Source organism: Sarcophilus harrisii, chromosome 3, assembly GCF_902635505.1.
Source record: "Sarcophilus harrisii chromosome 3, mSarHar1.11, whole genome shotgun sequence".
Classification (NCBI taxonomy): domain Eukaryota; kingdom Metazoa; phylum Chordata; class Mammalia; order Dasyuromorphia; family Dasyuridae; genus Sarcophilus; species Sarcophilus harrisii.
This window is the reverse complement of record NC_045428.1, coordinates 166790403-166813147: the sequence shown is the minus strand read 5'-3', so window position 1 is coordinate 166813147 and position 22745 is coordinate 166790403. Positions and strand designations below refer to the sequence as shown.

Here is a 22745-nt window from a genome sequence, read left to right as displayed (position 1 = left end):
GAGACACTAATAACTAGGTAATTAGGAAAAGTTTGTTTTAAATGGCAAAAAGCCCTGGAGGATTTCTACATCTCACAGAGTCACAAATATAATATTATAGAATTATGCTTGAGTCAAGAAACTTTTGGGAATTGCTTATGACAGAGGGGCAAAATACTGTTCTAGACATTAGAGAAGACAAAGGTGAATAAGACACAACCCTTGCATTCCTAGAACTTTTAACCTAGGAGGACTGAATATAATGCATATACAATGCAATACAAAATGGAATAAAAGTCTACATATAAAGTGCTACATGAGAGTGTAAACTAAATGCCGTCTGTCTTTTTGGACTTGATTTTACAGCAGCTGCAGAAAAGAAAAAAGAACTATTTCTTGTCCAAATCCAGTCAATGAATAGAAGTGAATAAAGCCTGAGCCACAGATGGTTCCATCAGTCAAAGGAAAAAAAACCCAACTTTTTTTCTTACTCATTCTGGAAACCATTGAATTGATTAGGCTGGCCAAGGGCATAGCAAACGGTAGGTGCACAGAACTGAATATATAACTACACACAAAGAGAAATGGAGGAGAATAGAAAAGGGCATGAGATGGCAATTTAGCTTTTCAGTGCCTACAGGCATGCAGTACAGTATCACCAATGTTTGTCCAGGACGATAGCTGAGGCAGGGATGATAACCCCTTTCAGGTCCTTTCAGGTGCTATGGGTAAAAATTACCCACAATTCCTTTGACCTCCAGAAAAGGAGACTATATAAATCAAAGAAAGGACTTTTCTTTTCTGATTCTTAGGACATTAATTATCACAGAGTGGGGAACTCCTCAGGTTGGGGAAAATGGCAGCTTTGCAAGAAAAAAAGACCTGCAGTCAACGTATGGAAGAATTCCGCCACTACTGCTGGAATCCAGACACGGGGCAGCTTTTGGGAAGGACCTTGTCTAAGTGGGGTATGTGCAACTGCTAGCAGTTTTTCTTCATAAAGACACAGGGTTAATGGAGGCATTCTGTGTGGGGGTGAGGAAGGGCAATGCATGTTGAGCAAAAGCTGTACAAGTTTCCTTTTACAGGTGAGGAAACTGAGCTTGTTCATAGTAGAAACCACTTTCAAGTCCTTGGAATTAGGCAAAAAAATTAAACAGAGGAGATACAAATTGGACCAGTGATTCCATTCTATCAAGAACTCCTGGATGAGGAACATTTACCAAAGCAAGCCAGCAGCTTCTCTGCAATTTAGAATTTTGCAATGGTGCCCGGCCATCAAGAACTTAAACAATTTGCCCAGAATCACTTAGCCTGTGCTGGTGTTTTATGTGCTGGTTTAAGTTTTTTTTTTTTGTTTGTTTGTTTTGTTTTTTTTAAGCATTATTCCCCACTGCCTTTAAACAACAGGATTTGGACCATATAATAATTATGATTTAGGAATGGGATTCCTAATTTGAATTCAATAATTTGGCAAACTTTTTTTGTCTCTTTATTTTTTACTTAATAGTATTTTATTTTTCCAAACACATGTAAAAATAGTTTTTAATATTCACTTTTAGAAAACTTCGTGTTCTAAATTTTTCTCTCTCCTTTCCTTATCCTCTCCTCAAGACAATAAGCAATCTGATATAGGTTAAATATGTGCAATCCTTTAAAACATATTTCCATATTTGTCATGTCATGCAAGAAAAATAAAACTAAAGGGGGAAAAAAGTGAAACAAACAAACAAAAAGGAGAAAATACTTTAATCTATAGTCTCCACAGTTCTCTCTCTAGATATGACTGGCATTTTCCATCCTAAGATTATTGGAATTGAATTTGGTAAACTTTTGTTGCCAACTATACAAATGGCACTGTGCTAAACAAAATCCCTCAGAAGCTCTTTACATCCCAGTTAGAATATGGAATTAGGAAGAGCCATTTCTGCCACAAACTTCTAGGAATTGTTCTTCCTTTTATTTAAAAATGAATTAATTTCCCCTTTAGCTTATAGACTTTAGGTGACCTTTGCACAGCGAGCCTTCGGCCTCCTTTCACCTCACATCCTCTCATCAGGATGGAGGGAGACGGGAAGGGGAGGGTAGAAAAGGGAATTATCTCTTGACTAGAGTTGTTATTTAAAGAAGGGTTGAGCTCATCTAAACGAGCTGGCAGCCATTTGCAGATTAGTTCCCCGGGGTGATGTGATCTGAGGTCAGCCCCTAGAGACAGCTGCTCAGCTACACAAGAAGAAGCTGTTCTCCCTCCCTCAGAGGCAGAGCCACTACCAGACAATTCCTGAAAATGTGGGTTAAATTGATCAAACGCCTCAAGGTATGGGGCACTCCCATTGAAAAGTCATGGGAAGCTAAACTTATGTCCAGCTGCTGGTCTGGAATAGAGTGCTCTGCAGGGCAGGCCCAGCCTGAATGTTTCTGGTGGAAACATTCTCAGAGTGAAATGAGACTGAGGATGGGTTACTAAATCTGTGGCCAAGGAAAATGCAATTTAAATTTTAATTCTGGGTCCCATTGCCTAACTCAGGGCTCAACACAGAGCGGGAAGGGACCATAGAAGGACACTTAGTCCAACCCCCTCATTTTACAGATAAGGCATATGAAGCCTTGGAAAGGGAAATGACCTATTGAAGGTTACAAAGATTGTACTTGGTAGAGTTAGTATCTTAACCCAGGTCCTCTTACTTCACACCTAGCATTCTTTCTATTGATTGAGTAAAAAAGAAAATATAATATGAAAGAAAAAAGACTTTTCTATCCTCAAATAGGTAATCTTTTGATTAAAATGTTCTTTATGTTTCTTTGGGCAATGGGGAGAGTGTTTAGAGCCAGGAAGTCAAATCTGGCCTGGGACACTTGAGCTGTGACTCTGGGCAAGTCATTTAACTCTGTTTGCCTCAATTTCCCCATCTGTAAAATGAGTTGGAGAAGGGAATGGTTAACTATTCCAGCATCTTTGCCATAAAACCCCAAATGGGGCCATAAAGAGTCAGATATGACTGAAAACAGTTGTTTCTTTGGACATAGGACACATATCTCTTCATTTGAAGAGAACTGGATCTCATCTCTTGGTGTATTTTAGAGACAATCATCTAATGGGATACAGAGAGAGACAAGTTGAATAGATCTTAGAACCAGGAAGACACTGATACATCTCTGACACACACTAGCAGTGTGCCTCTGGGGAAGTTATTTAATTTCTCAGTGCTCCAAGAAATTAAGATTATGAATGATGAAGTGAGTTTCTTTGTTCAGGTATCAGTTATACCAATGATATTATAGGTCTAAGAACCTATGCCATTGGGAGACCCACTTGTTGGTCACATTTTTCCTTTCCTCCTTTAAAAAATTATCTGTTCCTATTTTCCCTCTAAACTTAAATATGCAATAAAATGAACATTTCTATATGTGAATGAAACTATGAATCTCTTACGTAGAGCTCTTTTCTTTTAAAATATATAATAAATTCAGAATGTAACTTTCAAAACTCCCCTGCTTGTTTGTAACTTTCTGGTTACTTCTTGTCTTTTCTATTCATTTTTTTAAAATGCTCAGTCATTTTTTCTTTTTTTCCTTTTTCTCCCTCCCTTTTTTTCTGCTTTTTTGTTGTTCAGTCATTTCAGTCATTTTTGATTCTTTGTGACCCCATTTTAAGTTTTCTTGGCAAAGTCACTAGAATAGTATGCCTTTCTTCCTCCGGCTCATTTTACAGATGAGGGACTGAGGCAAATAGGATGAACTGACTTGGGACTGACCTAAATCACCTTATTGTTGAAAAGGCAATTAGATTTGGGAGCAAAGGATCTGGGCTCAAATTTTGCCATATACCCATGGGTAAGTGACTTAGTCTTTCTAGACCTCAATTCCTCATCTACAAAATAGATGTTCTTTCTCTACCATTCCTTCCAGCTACAAATCTCGTTTTATGATCAGATGAATTATTTAATCCTAATCTGTCACAATTCTGAAAATAATCTATATTAATTCTCAAGTAATCAAAATTCTCTTCTTTTCCTAGTCCCTTGCCATAACTAAACTGAGATATCCTTAAAGGGAGACTTACATGTTTCATAAAAATTGGTAACAGTCCAACAAATAAATTGAAAGTAACATTCCTGGGCACAAAATCAAGACAGGGTTTAGGCTAGAAGATCAAAGATTGGCCAAATCAATCAATCAATCAATAAGCATTTATAAACTGCCTACTATGTGCAAGGCATTGGCACAGAAAGACAAAAAAAAAAAATGACTCATTGCTCTCAAGATTATATTCTGATCTGAGGAAGATATGAAAAGTCTACCTTTGTACATGACTCTGAAGAACAAAGTAATTACGATATTTTAGATATAAATTCCTTGAGTGCAGTGATAGTTTTATTTTTGTCTCTTTGTAGTTAGCCAGAATAGGATCTGGCATATGGGAGGCATTTAATAAGTGTTTGCTAAGTAGAACTGACTGGAGAAGCTATTAGGGTTATTGATCAACATTTCTGTGACAAATAGTTTATAGTTCCTTTTCACAATGTGATAAATAATCTGAGACAGATTGGTATTTTGATCCCCACATCACAGATGAGAAAACACAGATGAGGTCCAGACAAATATGGGAGTTGACCAGCCAGTTAGGGGAGTAGAACCAGAATACAAACACAGGCTTTAAAAATATATTTTTCAAGTTTCTGCTCATTTGTCCTGCTTCTTTTACTTCCTCCCAAACTTTCATTCATTTGGCTCCTGGCCTCTGGAGCATTAGAGAGACTGAGTCACTGACTGGTGTCTACATCCATTTACATGGCAATTTATGAAGGAAAAAAAAAAGCTTGGAGTCCTTTTATTACCTTATCTAGAAAATTAAAACAAACAGAAAATCATGTTCTACCACATGAAGATTCAGAGTTTTTGGAGAAAAAAAATGATTTCTGCTTTAACACAATGTTTTTATTTATTTAAATATATTAAGATATAGGAACAACCATCCCAAGTAACTAAATGATAAGAATTTAGTCATTAAGCCAAGAGAATGAAAAACAAAAACAAAAACGCTCCCAATCTACTCATCTGGATAGTTTAAGAAACAGGAAAATCAAATCCTTATGTATTATTTTCTCTTTTGAAATATCAGAGTGCGGGCTCATCTTCTTCTCCACACTTTAAGCAGAGTTGGATGAAATCCATAAAGCAGGTTGAGCAAATGTTCAGGATGCCAAAGTTTCCAGGGTGTTATGTACCTATTGTTTTCTTCCTCTCCTCTGGAAAAGGACAAAAATTCCAGATAATTCCAAAGGCTGGTGGGTATATACCAAACTAGTCTGCCTAGGACAAAATCCCCTTATTATATTTGTAGATGCCACTTTGACATTCCTTTAAGTTATGTCCCCTTGAGTTGGCATTGAGTTAACATACAACCAATTCAAGGACACTCTTTAAGGGTAGACAGTAACATGGTGTTGGGGGAAGAAAGATGGATTCATATTCCATCTCTGTCAGCTAAGTGACTATCAGCTTAGCCTTCATTTCCTCATCTGTAAAATGGAGTTATTGAATTAACTGCTCCTACAATTATTAGAGAGAAAAATCTTTACAAAGTGTAAAACATTATTCAACTAGGTGATTTTAGCACATTTACCTAGCTAATTCCATAGTTGCCTAACAAAGCAACAGGGATCAAATTAATAGGGCTGGCTAATCTTAACCTTATTTTTTTCTCTTCACAGTGTGGATTAGTCTCTACTATGTGGCTTTCTATGTGGTGATGAGTGGGTTGTTTGCCCTTGCCATCTACACATTAATGTGCACAATAGATCCATACACACCAGACTACCAAGATCAATTAAAATCACCAGGTAAATATGATGATTTGACTTGCTTCAACCCAATATCAAAAATACATGATTTACATTGTCTAAACAACTCAGATGTTTACCCTCATAGCAAAGTTGACAGTAGAAGCAGAACTTAGCTTCCGGTTTTCCTTGTTAAAAAAAAAAATCACATCCAGTTTGATCCAAAATATCAATCAATTTGTCAAACGAATATTTATAATGTAGCAACTATGTACCCAGCACCATTAATTCAGTCCCAGCAGTTCCTGGTTTCTGATCTCTTCTTGCTCACATTTTAAGGAGGTTATATGAAAAACAAAAAACAAAAAACAAACAAGCAAATTGGGTATAATAGGAGAAATAAAAAGTCTATATGCCTCATATTCTCCTAGAGCAGGGGAGAAAACAATAATGTTAGGAAAGCAAATAAATAATAAGACAGAGAATATAAATACTAAAGGTTAGAAAAGGGGAGATCAACTGACAGTGACAGTTATCTAACACTGATTATTGCTGCAGACTTCTGGGAATAAAATCTCATTTTGGATATTATAATACTAATGATTTCATCAAATCATCAATAAAATGTTGCACACAGTGATAAGGGAAGCTTCCCAGGATATTCCATTCTCTTGGAATCACTCCATTCTAAGGCCTGTTTTTAATTCTACTTATTCTTAAAAAAAAAAAAAAAAAAAGTTATTTCAAAGTATCCCGTTTTAATCTGCAAAGCAGGTTAAACATGGCCCCCAAAGAAGTTTCAAATATGATCTTTTAAAAAATGTTTTATTGATAAATGTTTTTATATATCATCCACATTTCCCAATATGTCCTTCTACTTTGCCTTTCCAGAAAACAAACACTTAAACAAAAAATAAAAATGAGAAGACAATGGTTCGTTCAACTGACCAAAATTTGTCAGTTGATAATAGACAGTATATCACTCATAGCTTTCTCCTCCCTTCACTTATTTGAAGATAAATTTTAAAAAGATTTTGTAGAGAAACTCTAATTTTGGACACTGGAATCACATCTTATTTTAATAGCACAGTCAACCAACAGGGGATTTACAATGACTCATACTGGATCGTGAACATCACCAGTTACCCTATAATGGAAAGTTAATACTTTGGGACATTTTATGAGCTGCTCACCTTTGTGCTCTTCTCCCTCCTTCTCCCCAGCATCTCCAGCATGATACTGCTTCACTCAATACCACAAAATTCAGAGTTTACAGAGATATAAAAGCCTAGGATTGTTAGAGTTGGAACAGACTTTGGAGACCATTTTAACCAATTTCCCCATTTTTCTGATAAGAAAACTAAGGTCCAGTTCCTAGTTAAAGGACAGACTGTATGAAAGAGATTTTAAAGCGATATCATTTTACAAATGAGGAAACTGAGACCTAGAGAGGCTACATGACTTACTCAAAATCACAAGGTATACACCAGAGGCAGTCCTTTCCAAAAAAAGTAACTAGTTACAGCTAGTTGGACGAGAACTCAAGGATCATGACTTAAAAGTTCAACACTATTTCTGTTATACCATATAACTATTTTTTTACCTCATAAAAATAGCCTTATTTTATTATATTATATATATAATAACATATTATATATACACACTATATATATTTTATTTTTATTCATTCATTTATTTATTTTATTATAGCTCTTTATTTACAAGACATAGGCATGAGTAATTTTTCAGTATTGACCCTTGCAAAACCTTCTGTTCCAACTTTTCCCCTCCTACCCCCCACCCCCTCCCCTAGATGGCAGGGAGACCAATATATATTAAAGTATATACTCATATTATGTATATATACATATATATATATATCACATTATATAACACATCACAGTAAACTGTATCATATTTGTGCAGTCAAGAGTGCTGAATCTGTAGTCAGGCCATGAGTTCAAATCTGACTTCAAAGCCCTTGCTAGCTATGACCCTTGGAAAGTCACTTAACTGATTTGCCTCAATTTATTACCTGAAAAATGAGGATAATAACATCTACCTCCTTTTATCTTGTGAAGATAAAATGAGTTAATATTTATAAAGCTCTTTGCAAACTTTAAAGCACTATATAAATGCTAGCTATTAGTTAAACAAATCTATAGAAAGACTTATCATAGAGATAACTGAACTATGCACAAAACATACGTCTCTTAACAGCTCCTACACACACATATACACCCTCACCTCTGAAGGTGACCTCTCCAGTTGGTGGGAAGGGCAATGGATTTGAAGTCAGAGGTTTAGTTCTTGACTCTGCTGCTAACTAATGGTGTGACATTGGGCAAATCAGGATCTCTGGATCTTAATTTCCTTATCTGCAAAATCAGGGAATTTGACTAGATGGTCCTTGGGGTCCTGTTCAAATCTAATCTGGGATCCTCTGAGCTTTCTCAAAATGTGGACATCCTCCCACTTGCTTGGCTCCCATAGGCACTACTGCTAGAAATGCCTTATGAGATTACCTAGTCCAACCCTTTCATTTTTATAGATAAGGAAACTGAGATTCAGTGAACTAGGCCAAACCAACAGTAAACAGCTGAGATGGTATTTGAACCCAGGTCCTCCGATGCAACATTCAGTGTTCTTTCTATGTCTTCTTGCTGCTTCTCCTTTGCTCCTATGATGTTCCATTTTTGTGTCATGTAGCTGTTATATCTCCCCATTCTACACTCCTTCCCCTGAAACCTCAATCACCTTTTTATAAACTTAAGGCAGGCATTATGCCCATTTTCATCTTTGACTCCAACAAATAGCACAAATCCTCACGCATTTTTGGGCCTTAATCTCCTCATTTATAAAAGTAAGGGGAAGGTCAAGACATTCTCTAAGGTTCTCTTCCCCATTTCCAAAACCTCTAAGCATGTTATCTATAAATATAGTAGTTAAAAGCAAGAAAACACAGATGAAGAGCAAGTGAGTAGTCACCTAATTAACAAAACAGAAATATCCAGACTATGCACAAAGCAGCCTTCTCATCCTACCAATCCAAAGTAACCTATCCCTCCTTCCTCAATTTTTTCATAGTTCTTTGCTTGGTTTTCATGGGGTCCTAGGATATAGAGATGAATGTATTACCTGTTTCAACCACTTAATTTTTCAGATAAGAATATGGGCCCAGAGAAGGTATCTAGGTTAAAGTCACATGGGCAATGGAAATTGATTCAATGGAAAAATCTTTTGCAAATTCTATTCTACTTTATCATCACCTTTTAACACTTTCACAGTCAAATGTTTCAAGGATCCGACCACTGATGCTTACAACTTGTGTACCTTTGGCTAAACCATTTCATGTCCCTGTGCTTCAGTTTCTCCATCTGTAAAAAGAGAGGGTTTAATTAGATAATCTCTGATATCTCTTCACAGCTGTAGACTCTTGGTCCTATGATCAATCTGAGATTGTTTTGGTGTGATGAGAATTCCCTATACAAGCAGAATGCAATTCTTTTACACCTTAGTAACAAGTATTTATTAAGGACTTACCATGTGCAGTATTCTGTATTATGAGCTGGAGATAATATGGGGAAGAAAGTTTTTATTATTATCAAAGAGTTTAAAATATACTGGGGATAAATATGACATTCCAACAGGCATATGATTATTTGATGAAAAAAATAACAAAATTTAAGAGAATTATGAAAGGATGTCTATTAGAAGACCACACATCACTTGAGCATTAAAAGAAGCAAGATTCTACAAGGGGGAAGTGAGGAGGAAATTTTTTTCAGGCATAAGGAGGGCAGGATAATCAAAAAAGTTCAGCAGAGCTGAGAAAGAGCAAGTAAGGCTGTTTCATTAGAACATGATATAAGTGAAGGTGAGCAGTAAGAAGTAAATCTGGAAAGGCAATCTGGAAGCACATTATGAAGGACTTTAAATGCCGGCCTAAGGAGTTTCTATTTTTATACTAAAGGTAATGGAAAGGAACTAAGGGTTTGGGCTTTAGAAGATTTGTTTTGGCAGTGATGTAAAGGATGATTTGAAGAAAGAAGAAAATGGACAGCAGGGATATATTAATGAAGAAAAGACTTAGCTAAAAAGCTACCTCAAAAAGATCAATGTATGAACATTTTAGTCATTTCTCTCCCCATCCATCCCCAAATGCACACATGCATGCACCCATGGGCACACACACACACACACACACAATTTCAAATTCATTCATCACTCCATCAACAACATATTGACACAGTTCCTCCAACACTGACCAGTCCCATCTTCTGTCATCTTGGTCAGTTTTGATGAGTATGAACCTCAGTCATTTTTTATTTGCATTTCTCTGATTTCATGTCATCAAAAAGCTCTATTGTATACTTTAAAAACCTATTACTTAATTTTATGGTGGGAGAAGACCACAAGCCATCACTCCTCTTTTATAAAGAAAAAAAAACTAAAAATAAAAAGAAAATAGAAAGAAAGAAAAAGGAATTTATCCATTTGGGCTTCTAGGTAGTGGCGTGAACTTAAGCAGATCTGAGTTCAAGTCCTGCCTCAGACAATTCCTAGATGTGATCCTGGGCAAGTTACTTAATAAACTGTTTATTATACTTTAATTTCTTCATCTGAAAAATCAGACTAACAATTACATCTACTTCCCAGAATTTTTGTGAACAACAAATGAGATAAGGTTATGTATATAAAGTACTTTGCAAATTTTAAAGCACTGTGTAAATTCCAGTTATTAATGTTATTATCCAATATGAAAAAAAAAATTAGGGAAAACCCATATCTCATAAATTAGACCCATATTCCTACCCAGGTTTATTGCCAAGAGAAGGTGGAATCTGGGACGTCAAAGTATACCAAGGATTGGTTAACTGATACAGGGCAAGAAAAAAACTGTTGCGAGCAATAAGATGTTCATATAGAACTGAAAACCCTGTGGATGTTTCTTGTTAAAATTTCTAATAAAGAGAGATCCATTAAGTTTCAAGTTTTAAAGTATAATAGGTAATATTGGTTAAACAGATCATAATTAAAATATACAACAGGATTTGAGGGAGCATAGAGACTTAAGAAGGATCTTAGGGTAGGGGACCAAGGAACCAGATGATGGCTAGAATAAAATCAATGGGAGTACTGAAAGTGGAACCTCCTAGAAGAGGCCATGTCTGATTTTCCAATAGTTGGTGCTTCCTCTAATCATCTTAAATTACTTTGTATTTATGTTGTCCCTCTTTCATGTTGTTGCTGCTGTTCAATCATTTGGGGTTTTCTTAGCAATGATGCTGGAGAGATTTGCCATTTCCTTTTCTAGCTATTTTTACACATGAGGAAACATGAGGGCTTAGTGACTTGCCCAAGGTCACACAGCTCTGAGGCAGGCCTGGTGCTCTACTCACTATGCTACCTAGTATTTATCTGTATCCATTCTGCTTTGCTTCAACATTATGGAAACTGGCAGGAGATGCAGGTAAGCTGCAAGGTATGACAGCATGGGCATGAAATCAGGAAGACCTGGTTCAACTGTTGCCCCAGACATTTCTTATGTAATTGAAGGCAAGTAATATGATTATAAATTTTGAACTAGAAGGGACCTTAGAATCCATTTGACTCACTCTGCCTTCATTTTGCAGATAAGGAAACTGAGGCACAAAGACATCACCTGTAAAAGAGAGATGATTGCACCTATCCCACAGGTCTTTAAAACACAATAACACAAAACACCGTGCAAACATTAAAGCACTGTATAAATATGTGCCATTTTTACTACTGAAAGCCAGAATTGTTTTGTTTTTATCGTTATATTCACCTGTACCTATCATATGTGCCTGTGACCTGGCACATAGTAGATGCTTCTTGCATTTATTAGGAATAATAAATAAATTTTTCTCCCAGGGTCACACAGCTAAGAACTGTCTAAAGTAGGATTTGAAGTCTGAATTTAGGGGTCACTTAGGGGCAACTAGGAGGCCCAGTTTATAGAATGAATGTTGGGCCTGGTGTCAGAAAGACTCATCTTCCCAAGTTCAATCCTGGCCTCAGACTCACAAGCTGTGTCACCTTGGAACTCTGCCTTGGATACCTCATCCATAAAATGAGATGAAGAAGAAAATGGCAAATGACCCCATTATCTTTGTCAAGAAAACCCCAACGGGATCATAGTCAGAAATGACTGAAAAATGAACAGAAACAGTCACTTAAGAGAGTTTAGTGAATTAGAAGGCATTCCCTCCTCCCTAAATGCTGCCAACTACTCTTCTTGCAAATCCCATTACCAGTCCAGAGTAGATTAAGATAAGTGGAAATGGGGACATTCCAGAGGCAGCAAGGAAGGAAGATGTGGTCAAGTCTATTCCACAAACAGTTGAGAAGATTTAACTATATGGAATGTGTTCTCTCAGTGGCTCTGTAAGGAATGAACAGACCTCAGGCCCAGAAATAGCTTTACGTTTATTTAAAGTTGTATTGATCTGTCATATGCTTCACCCAGGCCATCCCTATAGTCACTTACTACTCCACACATCTACTGGTCATTGTGATAACTTTGTTGCATTTATATGCCACTTTGAGATATGGAAAGCATTTTACATATTGTCTTACTTGATCCTCATAATAACCCTGAAAAATGGGCGCTACTATAATCACCATTTTACAGACAAGTAAACTGAGGCACTGAGAGGTTACATGATTCACCCAGAATCACTCAGGTAGGAAGTATCTGAATCAGAATTTGAACTTGAACTCAGATCTTTCTGACTCTGGGTGCAACTCTGTCTACTGTGTCACCTATCTCCATAGGAATGATACATAATAACTCATATTTACATTGTTCTTTAAGAATTAAACACTGTCTCAATCAAGCTGTGGCCACATTGTCTTTAAATCTAATTAAATCCCCTGAAACATTTAAAGAGAGGAAGCCTGGTTTACAGGCATACATACAACTGTCTCTCAGGTGGTGCTCTGGTTTTTACCCCAGCTTCCACTGATGATTATTGCATAACTTTGTCCAATCTATGTGAATTATATATCTTCATCAAGAAAAGAAGTGCGTCACTATTTGCTATCTTTCCCTCTTATATTGGTGTAAGCTTAGATTACTGAGTTCAAAAATGTTGAGCTTTTTCTTTTTCCCCTCAGGGGTGACATTAAGACCAGATGTTTATGGTGAAAGAGGTCTAGAAATCTTCTACAATGTTTCTGATAAAACTTCTTGGAAAGACCTTACCCAGACCCTTCACACGTTTCTGTCAGGTAAAGTGAAAAAAAAAAAAAAAAAAAATGAACAAAAACAAAAGCATCTTTTTTATTTGACACTTGACTTTCCAAGAAGGAAAATAAAGCAGCCAAATTTATAGCACATGTTTATTCCAAGTTTATAGATAAGGAAAACTGAGGTTGAGAGAATATATGACTTGATCATTAGTCCAAAGTCTATCAATAGCTAAGAACTTCAATATCCAGATCCCTAGGACCACCAGGTCTGGTGTCCTACCACCTTCTCTTTAGACTCTTGACTTCACATGACCATGTAACATATTGAGCTATTTTTCTCCCTTGGAATTACCCTAATAATCAGAATATTTCAGGAAACTGTTGGGGGGACTTTTTTTGGCCTGGATTATACAGATATTGTTTCATTTGCTTTGCACATGCAGTCAAACATAAACATTATGTCTATATTTGTGTACACATATAGACCTGTATTGATCATTGATCTTTCAATGACTCACTTTGTGATTTGGGGCAAATCCTTCTATTTATAAAAGGGGGACCCAACCATCTTCAGGACCTCAAGAGGAGAGAAGATTTAGTGAAATCCAATTAATAGTCCACTATGACTTGATTTGTCTTTAGATGGATTTGATTTTCTCTGTGACCTCACAGAGAATTTTTTTTTTAATTCTCAGTGCTGAGTAGGCACATATCTGCATCATTGGTGGAGGAACAAAAGGAAATCTCAATTGCAAGGTTCCCAGGCCAATTTCACATGATGTGAAATTTAATGTTTCTCTGACTGAAAATCCTTCCTACTCAATGAGCTAAGACAGAAATTTCTAAGTGAAAGTAGTAAATTGAGAAAATGGTGAAATAGGCAAGATGGGTCATTCCATTTTGCCGAGACTGGTGAAATTCACTGTTTGCCAAATTGTTACTCTACTACAGGTTACACTCCAGCTGCACAAGAGGAAAATATAAACTGTTCATTTGAACAGTACTTCATTCAGAAAGAATTTCGTGCTCCAAACCACACCAAGTTTTCCTGCAAGTTTACAGCAGATATGCTCCAAAACTGCTCAGGTCTAACAGATCCTAATTTTGGATTTGAGGAAGGAAAACCATGCTTTATCATCAAAATGAATAGGGTAAGTACCGTTTCCAAAAGGCTGGTGCTAACAATGAATGTTAAGATTCAATTTCAAGTATAATTTCTTCCCTTAAGACAGAGGTAGTTAATGGAATAATGGGAATCCTCAGATCTAACCTATCCCCAATTTAAAGCATATTCCTGTCAGGAAGATCCTCCTCTTACATTGCTTTTTTCATCTTTTTGTTATGAAAGAACAAAATCAACAAATGATTATCCTGTGCCCATTATGTGCAAGATACTGTACTGTGTGGTAGACACTGTTGGAAACTACAAAGAGAAAATTTCTCAAAATCATTATTTCATAAAGAAAAAAAACATGTTTAGTCCCTTATAAAACCATTCCACAAAAGACTAACACAGTAAGTTTAAAAACTATGTATGTCCCTATCTCTTTTGTGAGATATAACACATATTTAAATGTGATAACCCATATATATGTATATATATATACATACATATTTATGTATATGTATGAAAGTCAACATTGTGGGGGATACAAATAAGTTTTATGAGAGATAATAATAGGTAGCTAAGTCATGCTGTAGATGAAGCACTGCATTTGGAATCAGGAAAATTCATCTTCTTGAGTTCAAATCTGCTCCTCGGACACTAGCTGTGTGATGCTTGTTTTTCCTTGCATCAGTTTCCCCAAATATAAAATAAGCTGGAGAAGGCAATGAGAAACCACTCCAATATCTCTGTTAAGAAGTGGGGTCACAAATGGAACATGACTGAAAATGACAAAACAACAATAATAGGTAATAAAATGTTAGCAGTAGAAGGAACTTTAGATATTTTTGGCTCAGGCCTTCTAAGTCTATAAAGAAACTGAGATTGAGAAGGAAAAGTGATTTGCCTCTGGTTACACCTGTGACATTTTAAATTGTGCTTTAAAATTTATAAATCACTTTCCTCCCTTTCCTGAATTATGTACTAAGATTTTACAGCTGAGAAACTGAGGCTACATATATTTTACACAAGTGTGTAGGCTAGGATTTGAACCCAGTTTCCTAGCTCCAACTTTAACATTTTTTTTTCCTTTCAGAAATTTAAGATCTAATTGGGAATATAATGCTTATGAATAACAATTCAAAGAAGCATGGTCTACAGAATCAAAAAAGCAGAGATTTTTTGGAGCTGGAAAAGACCTTAGAAAACTGCCAAATCTAATTCATTTACCAGCATTAACATTTGATGTTCTTTGATTATGCCAGAATGTGATAAACATGTATAAGCTAAAAGACTTGTCCATACTCATGACTTTCCAGACTGGAGCTCTCTCTGTTACACACTATATATAAGACCTCCTGATAGATTAAATGTGTACCAGTGAGATGGGCAATACAAGCCGAAAAAGGATGGGTCATTTCTTCCTGGGGAGATCAAGAAAGGCTTCATATAGGCTTAAAATATGAGGGGGGCCCTGCAGGATAGTTGGAGTTCCAATAGATGGAATTTTGCATGGAGTAATAGAATGGGGAGTATTTGAGGAATGAGAAAAAATAAAAGTGTAGGAAAATCTATGTTATCAAGAGATAGCAAGTTGGCTGCTGAGCCCAGAGCAGTGAGAAGTGGGTATAGAGGACAGTTGGGATTTTTTTCAGAGTTTTTAAGGAGTTGCAATACCTAAGTACACATTGTCTCATGGATAGTGATTAACCATTGAAGGCTGGTTTGGTAGTTATTCATTAATTCACTATTTGGAAAACAAATAATTCAACAAAAGTGAAATTAATTAATCATTACTATGGTCTTTGTAAAGCTCAGAATTTAAAAATAAAACATTATTACTCATTAAAAACCACATGTAAATAAGTTGGTGAAACTTAACTTCAACACAAAATACCCAAATACGTAAATATTATGTATTTTAAGATCTCCTCAAAGAGTCATTCTAGGCAATTTAGAGTTTTTCTTCCTATAATTACAAATAAAATGACTTTTATAACAGTATAACTTTCATACTAATATAGAAATGTCCAAATTCCTGGATGCACAATAAATTTAAAAACAAAACAAAAAACTTACTTTCTTCCTAGACCATGTATATACCCTTTGACCCAGTTATTCCACTATCAGGCCTAAACCTCAAAGAAATCAAAGGGAAAGATGTATATGTATAAAAATTCTTATAGCACTCTTCTCTTGGCAATCAAAAACTATAAATTAAGGGGAAGAGCTAACCCTAAACAGTTGTGGCATATAAATATAATGGAATGTTATTGTGCCACAAGAAATGATGAAATGGACAATTCCAGAGAAATATCTGACTTTTTGTGATCCCATATGGGGTTTTCTTGGCAAACATTCTGGAATGATTTACCATTTCCTTGTCCAACTCGTTTTACAGATGGGCAAACTGAGGCAAACATGGTTAAGTGACTTGTTCACAGTCATACAGCTAAGTAAATGTCCAAAGGCCAGATTTAAATTCAGGAAGATGAGTTTTCCTGACTTCACTCTATTCACTGTGCCCCCTAGCCACACAGAGCAAATAGAGAAATTTGGAGAACAATTCACTTAAAGATACTACAGAGAAAAATAATTTTGAAAGATGTTAGATTAGTTAATGCAAATATAAATAAAACACATGTGCAAAAGGATGAAAATGAAATGCACTACTTATTCAGGGAAGGAGATAAACTTAAAAATGCAAGAGACAATGACTAACATGAGAATTTGCTTTGTCATATTATTCAGCTAACCATTCAGGAATTTTTACAATATTTTGTCAGTTTTTTAAAAGTTGCTGCTCAATGGGGAAAGGTATAATGAAGACGGATTAAATTTTTTTTTAAAACTTACATGAAGAATTAATAAAAATAATAAACTAAGAGGAGGAAGAAGCTTCTTTTCAATGTGTTTAACTGAAATGTCTTTTTCTTTCCCAGATAGTCAATTTTCTCCCTAGCAACAACAATACAGCTCCTAGGGTGGACTGTACATTTCTAGTAAGTATGACTAAAGAGTCCTATTTCAGACCTATTTCTACAATAATTAGTACCAATACAATACTCACAAACAGCAGACATTTAAAACATTCTTGTTGACTGATAATAAACTAAATATAAAATGCAAGCTCGATGAGTGAAGAATATAACTAGAAGAATAATACAATAATGAGACCAATGGTTACAATAATCAAAATACTGTTGAAAACAAGAGAGGTGATAGTTCTAGATAGACCACAGGACAACTATGTTCACATCTGGACACCATATTTTGGAAAGGTTGTCAGCAGACTGCAATACATTAAGAGAATGGCAGCCAGGGTAGTGGTAAGGTTGGAATCTAAAACTAAGGTTGTATATGGGAAGGGATTACACCTAAGCAAAACAAACTCTAAAGATGTACCAAAATATTTAAAGTAACTCTTTTTGTGTTGGCAAAGAACTGGAAACTGAAAGAATTGGAAAGCCCATCAACTGGGGAATAGCTGAACAAGTTTCAGTAAATGAATGTCATAGAATACAATTGTGCATGCTGAAAGCACGGAAAAACCTGGGAAGATTCATACAATGACATAGAATAAAGTGAGCAGAACCAGGAGAACAATTTATACAATATTGTAAAGACATAAATCATTGCAAGAGTTATGATCAGCCCAATTACAACCATGTTTACAGAGGACTCATGATGAAACATGCTACTCATCTCCTGATAGAGAAGTGAAGGACATAAAAGTGAAGATAGAAACATATATGTATATATCATACAAATGTGTGTGTATGCACAATATTTATTTGTGTATTTAAGTACACAAAAGATTACAGAATGTTTTCCTTGATTATGCATGTTTGTTATAGAGTTGTTTTTTCAGTTGGGGGGTTGGGAAGCAGATTTTTGGTTAAAAAATAAAGCAACCTTAATAAAGGATACATTAACTTGGAAAAGGGAAGGCTTGGGAGGTGAGGAGGATATACATAACTATTGTCAACTTATTATGTCTTGTGCAAGAGGGATTGGACATGTTTTAATTGGCTCTAGGCTGCAAAGAAATTAGTAAATAGATGTTCTAGTGAGACGTACCCCAGCCTGCTCTCAAACAGGTTATATAATCATTTGTCAGGAAATATATGTTAGATTTGGATAAGATATGTTTGATGGCTCTTCCAACTGAAATTCAACAATTTCAGTGATATCTTTTAGGGAAAAAAAGCAGTTTTTTAATAGGAGCTACTAGGAATTAGTTTTCTTGAAAGTTGTAAATGTTTAAACTATTAGAAAATCAAATTTGTGATAATTCGCATTCCCTGTACCTATCCTTTTGTTTACTAAAGCAATTTTAAAAAGCTTTACAATATATATTGTTTCAAGGTAGGTTAGTTAAAGGGGGATAAAAATCTATGAATGATGAGAGCAAAACCTGGCTACTGTTACCTTATTTAGCAAATGATAGAATCACTTAGAAATACTCAAAATACTTCCTCTTGATAGGATATCATAATCATTTTGTATATTTGTATACATTTTGTATATACTTATATATTCATGTTGGTTCTCTACTTTAGAATGCAAACACCTTGATAGCAGATACCATTTTACTTCTGGTTAATTAACATATTATTAACATTAATATCTATTATTACATAATGCCCTAATTGTGGTATCATATAATTATAATATTAATGTAATATTACTGTTAATATGCTAAGCTTAATACATTAATTAATAGCGCTTAATTTTTGTTAAATGATTATGAAAATGGGGTTTCATTGAATTCACCTTACCAGTAATACCACACACTATCAACTTAATATCAGTAAGTATATCGAATGATATTAAGAGCCAATAATATATTCATATTTAATTCTAGGAAAGTCTTATTTATCAACTTCTTTAAAAACCTGGAACATTTATTCTTAAACTAAAAATTTTGTGTATATTGGTTGAAAATAAAATATCCCTACACAAAAAAAGCCCAGTTTTAGAACTTAGATATATAAATATCTTTCAACCTTTTTTCCTCCAAATTTTAGATCCAGAACTAGATAATTTGCTGGTCCTGTTAACAAAAACAAATCAGGTAGTTATTGATGAATTCTGAAAAAGATATGAAAAGAAAACTATCACATTTTGGTCTTCCATGTAGCAACAAAACATACTAGTTCTCATTCCTAAATGCAGAAAAGCAAACAATTTCTGTGCTTATGAACACACCTCAGGAAGATAAAATATAAGTTCTCTTCAAGCAATTTACTAAGGAATATATACTTAGCACAGGACAAGTTGATTATAAAGATTAAATAATTTACAGGAATGATTCAATATTTATATTATCACTTATCTTATAAGCTGTACTATAATTTGTCACAACCCAAAATAATTGGATTAAAGGTTCATTTCTTACCCTCAGGAAGAGAACCACAAAGACTTCACACCTCTAGAAGTGGACTACTACCCATCCAATGGTACTTTTAGTCTACACTACTTCCCTTATTATGGGAAGAAAGCGCAGGTATGTTATTCAATTCATATTTTTCTATTATCCTGATATCACTGTATTCTTAGAGATGCAGCTGACACAGCAGATAGAGTTTGGAATAAGGAAGACTTCAGTCAGAATCACAACTATAACATTTATTAGCTGTGAGGCCATAGGCAAGTCTCTGGCTTCAGGCAAAGCTATCAACCATAAACTTGTTAAAGATCTATGAAAATTGTTCACATTGATGACATACAGCTCTTCAACGTGCTCATGTTCTATTCTTATTGGCATTCTCCAACGAATGCTACAAAACTCTTTGTCACATCTTCAATTGCACCTCCATATTTAGCAGATGATTTAGCCTTATTTCACTGAAAATACTGAAGCCTCCCCAATAACCCTCCCCTACTTCTCAGAAATTCACATCAGTATCTATTCCTCTCCTCCTCTGACCAGAGGAAGACAAACAATAATTCCTTAACTGGGCCTTTGATCACATACTTTCCTATTCAAGCAATAATTTCTTCCCTTCCGGTCCTTCCCATTGTCTACAAATATCTGGGTCATTGTAATCCTAAAAATGCCTTCCACTGGCTTTAAAAAAAAAACCTTAATCTTGTATTTACATCATCTTCATTTGACTGTATCGTCTCCCTTTCTTTCACATAATAGGCCATCCCTAACAGACAAAAACAAAAAAATAAATGATTTAGCAAAATTTATTTTTACCAATAGTCAGACAATGCATATATACTAGTCTACAACCAATCTACCTACCTCTGCAAGAAGGGAACAAGGTCCATTTTCATCTTTCATCTAAGCTTATCCCCTTTACTATCTACTATCAGACAAATTGCCTACCCTGGATGTCTTCATTACAACTCATTTCCTCCTCATATATGGGTTTTGCACCTATTACTATTATTATTAATTTTCATTTGTTCTCTAGAGCCCAATTCAAATACATCTTCTTTAAAATATCCCACATCACCATAACCTTTCCCACCTTTTTTCATATATTCTCCAGGCTAAATTGTAAGCTCTTCAAGGACAGGGATTTTCTTACCTGGTATGCTTATGTAATGTACCATCTTTTATTATATACGTCATTATCTCCAGATTAGTTCAGAACATCAACACAGTGCCAGAATCTTATATCTCTTCATAAGCAGATAATTGGTGGTTAATAAATGTTTTGAGGAATTGAACTATTAACTACTGGTGTAGACTCTTTTGTCAGATAAAAAAAAAAACAGTAGAAAAACAAAAGGCATTATTCTATCTAACCTTTATCAAGGAATCCAATGCTTCCCTATCAATCCTTATATAACTTCTAAATCACTCCTTTCCTTAGTTGTAAAAAAAATAGATAACAAACTTTTAGAAATCAGTTGGCTACTTTCTAAATTCTAAATCTTGCTTTAAGTATATTTATCTCACAAGAACTATATCTAATTGTTCCTGCATGCATCTAATGAATGCTGCTAAAATAACTCTGAGAAGGGTTAGATGTATAAAAGCATGGTCTCTCACAATAGCATTCAGTTTTGTGGAGGAACATGACATGATTCTCCTGAAGAGGGATTGTTTGCAACACCAACCTCACTAAAATAATTTACTTTCTTTACATTTGTTACTTAAGCAAATAAAAACAACAACTACTTCAGGAATCCTAAAAATAATTATTTATTTTGTGCTTCCCTTCCAGCCCCACTATAGCAACCCACTAGTAGCAGCCAAATTCCTCAACATTCCCAAGAATAAAGAGGTTATCATAGTGTGTAAAATCATTGCAGAGAATGTAAGTTTCGACAATCCCCATGACCCATATGAAGGAAAAGTGGAGTTCAAACTAAAAATTCAGAAGTGAAACAAGCACTTTTTGTACTTCAGATGAAGATTTTCAAGAAGGCTGGTCGACATTCAGAAAATTGTGAACTGTTGATGGTTTTGTACTGATTTGCTTCCAACCCAAATGAAAATTGGCTATAATTTTTTTCTCTCTCAATGTCAATTTATAAGAGGCACATGGGTGAAAACCAGGGTATTTTCTATGACATCCAGAATTCCCCAGCTCCATTAGCTAGGTTTCATGGTCACAGTAAAGATTTGTTCATGTATTATAGCAACCCTTATTCAGAAATCTTTTAGTGAAGGACATTATGACTGGCTTCTTTATCTTTGTAGTCACTTTCCTTAGTATAATTCTGTGTATTTTTCTACTGTTAACAATTATCAGATTAATGTAAAAGCTATTAAGCATGTGTCATAAAATGGCTTATAATGAAACATTCTGTTTTCTTGCTTTTAGTAATGAGATGAAATATTAAGTGATATATCTGGATTATTCTTAAAGTAACAAGAATACATTTTTCTTTAACTGGACATCTATCTATAAATTTTATGTGTATTATTTTATGGGTTTAAAAGATTTTTGGAGAATTAGAAAACATAAATATTAACCATTAAAAATTCATCATATAGCTTTGTACACAGATATGCAGAGTTCAAAAACAAGTGGCTGACTAATTAAATACTACATGATTTGGCTTTGGTAGGGCCTCTTCCCCCTACTTTAAAGAAGTTAAAAAGTGACTCCCAGACCCCAATTAATCCATAACAGCAAATTTGCAAAAACAAACACTTCCAGAGTCCACCATAACATTGATGGTATCTCTTTTTCCTCTATTCCTGGTTGTAATTATCCACACCTTCATTGGCTGTCTCTCTAAATTGCTGAAGATAAAGATATTTATCATGCAATCCCTCTGGTAATGATGTTTCTACTTTTTAAGGTCTGGTCTTTGGATCATGGAGATACATACATATATATATATGTATGTATGTATGTATGTATGTATATAACCAGGTCCCAAAAGTTCAGTAAAAAATGCAGTACTTAAACATGACTGACAATCTATTTCATAAAATTACAGCTTTGGAGTTATAAGAATCCTTAAATATCACTGAGCTCCTCATTTTACAAATAAAATCAGGATATGAATTCAAGTCCTCTTGAATAGAGGTATTAAACATGTGGCCAACATCAGTCAAATGTAGCGTCAATCAGATTAAAATATAACTGGAAAAAAAAATAAATAGAAATACACTAAATCATGGAAACATCACATTTGCAAATTAAGTCAACAGGCAGCCTGAAGGGATCCTTATGTACAGATTA

The 22745-nt window shown here is 35.0% G+C and overlaps 1 protein-coding gene across 1 annotated transcript; it reads left to right on the top strand.

The window, feature by feature from the left end:
- The first annotated feature begins 835 nt into the window (after positions 1–835).
- On the top strand, positions 836–21596 carry ATP4B (ATPase H+/K+ transporting subunit beta). The gene is made up of 7 exons (XM_003765707.2): positions 836–947; positions 5694–5822; positions 12906–13019; positions 13932–14131; positions 17028–17087; positions 19493–19594; positions 21273–21596. Exons 1-7 carry the CDS (start codon positions 836–838, stop codon positions 21432–21434), a joined length of 879 nt encoding a protein of 292 aa, XP_003765755.1. The 3' UTR covers positions 21435–21596.
- The last annotated feature ends 1149 nt before the right edge of the window (positions 21597–22745 follow it).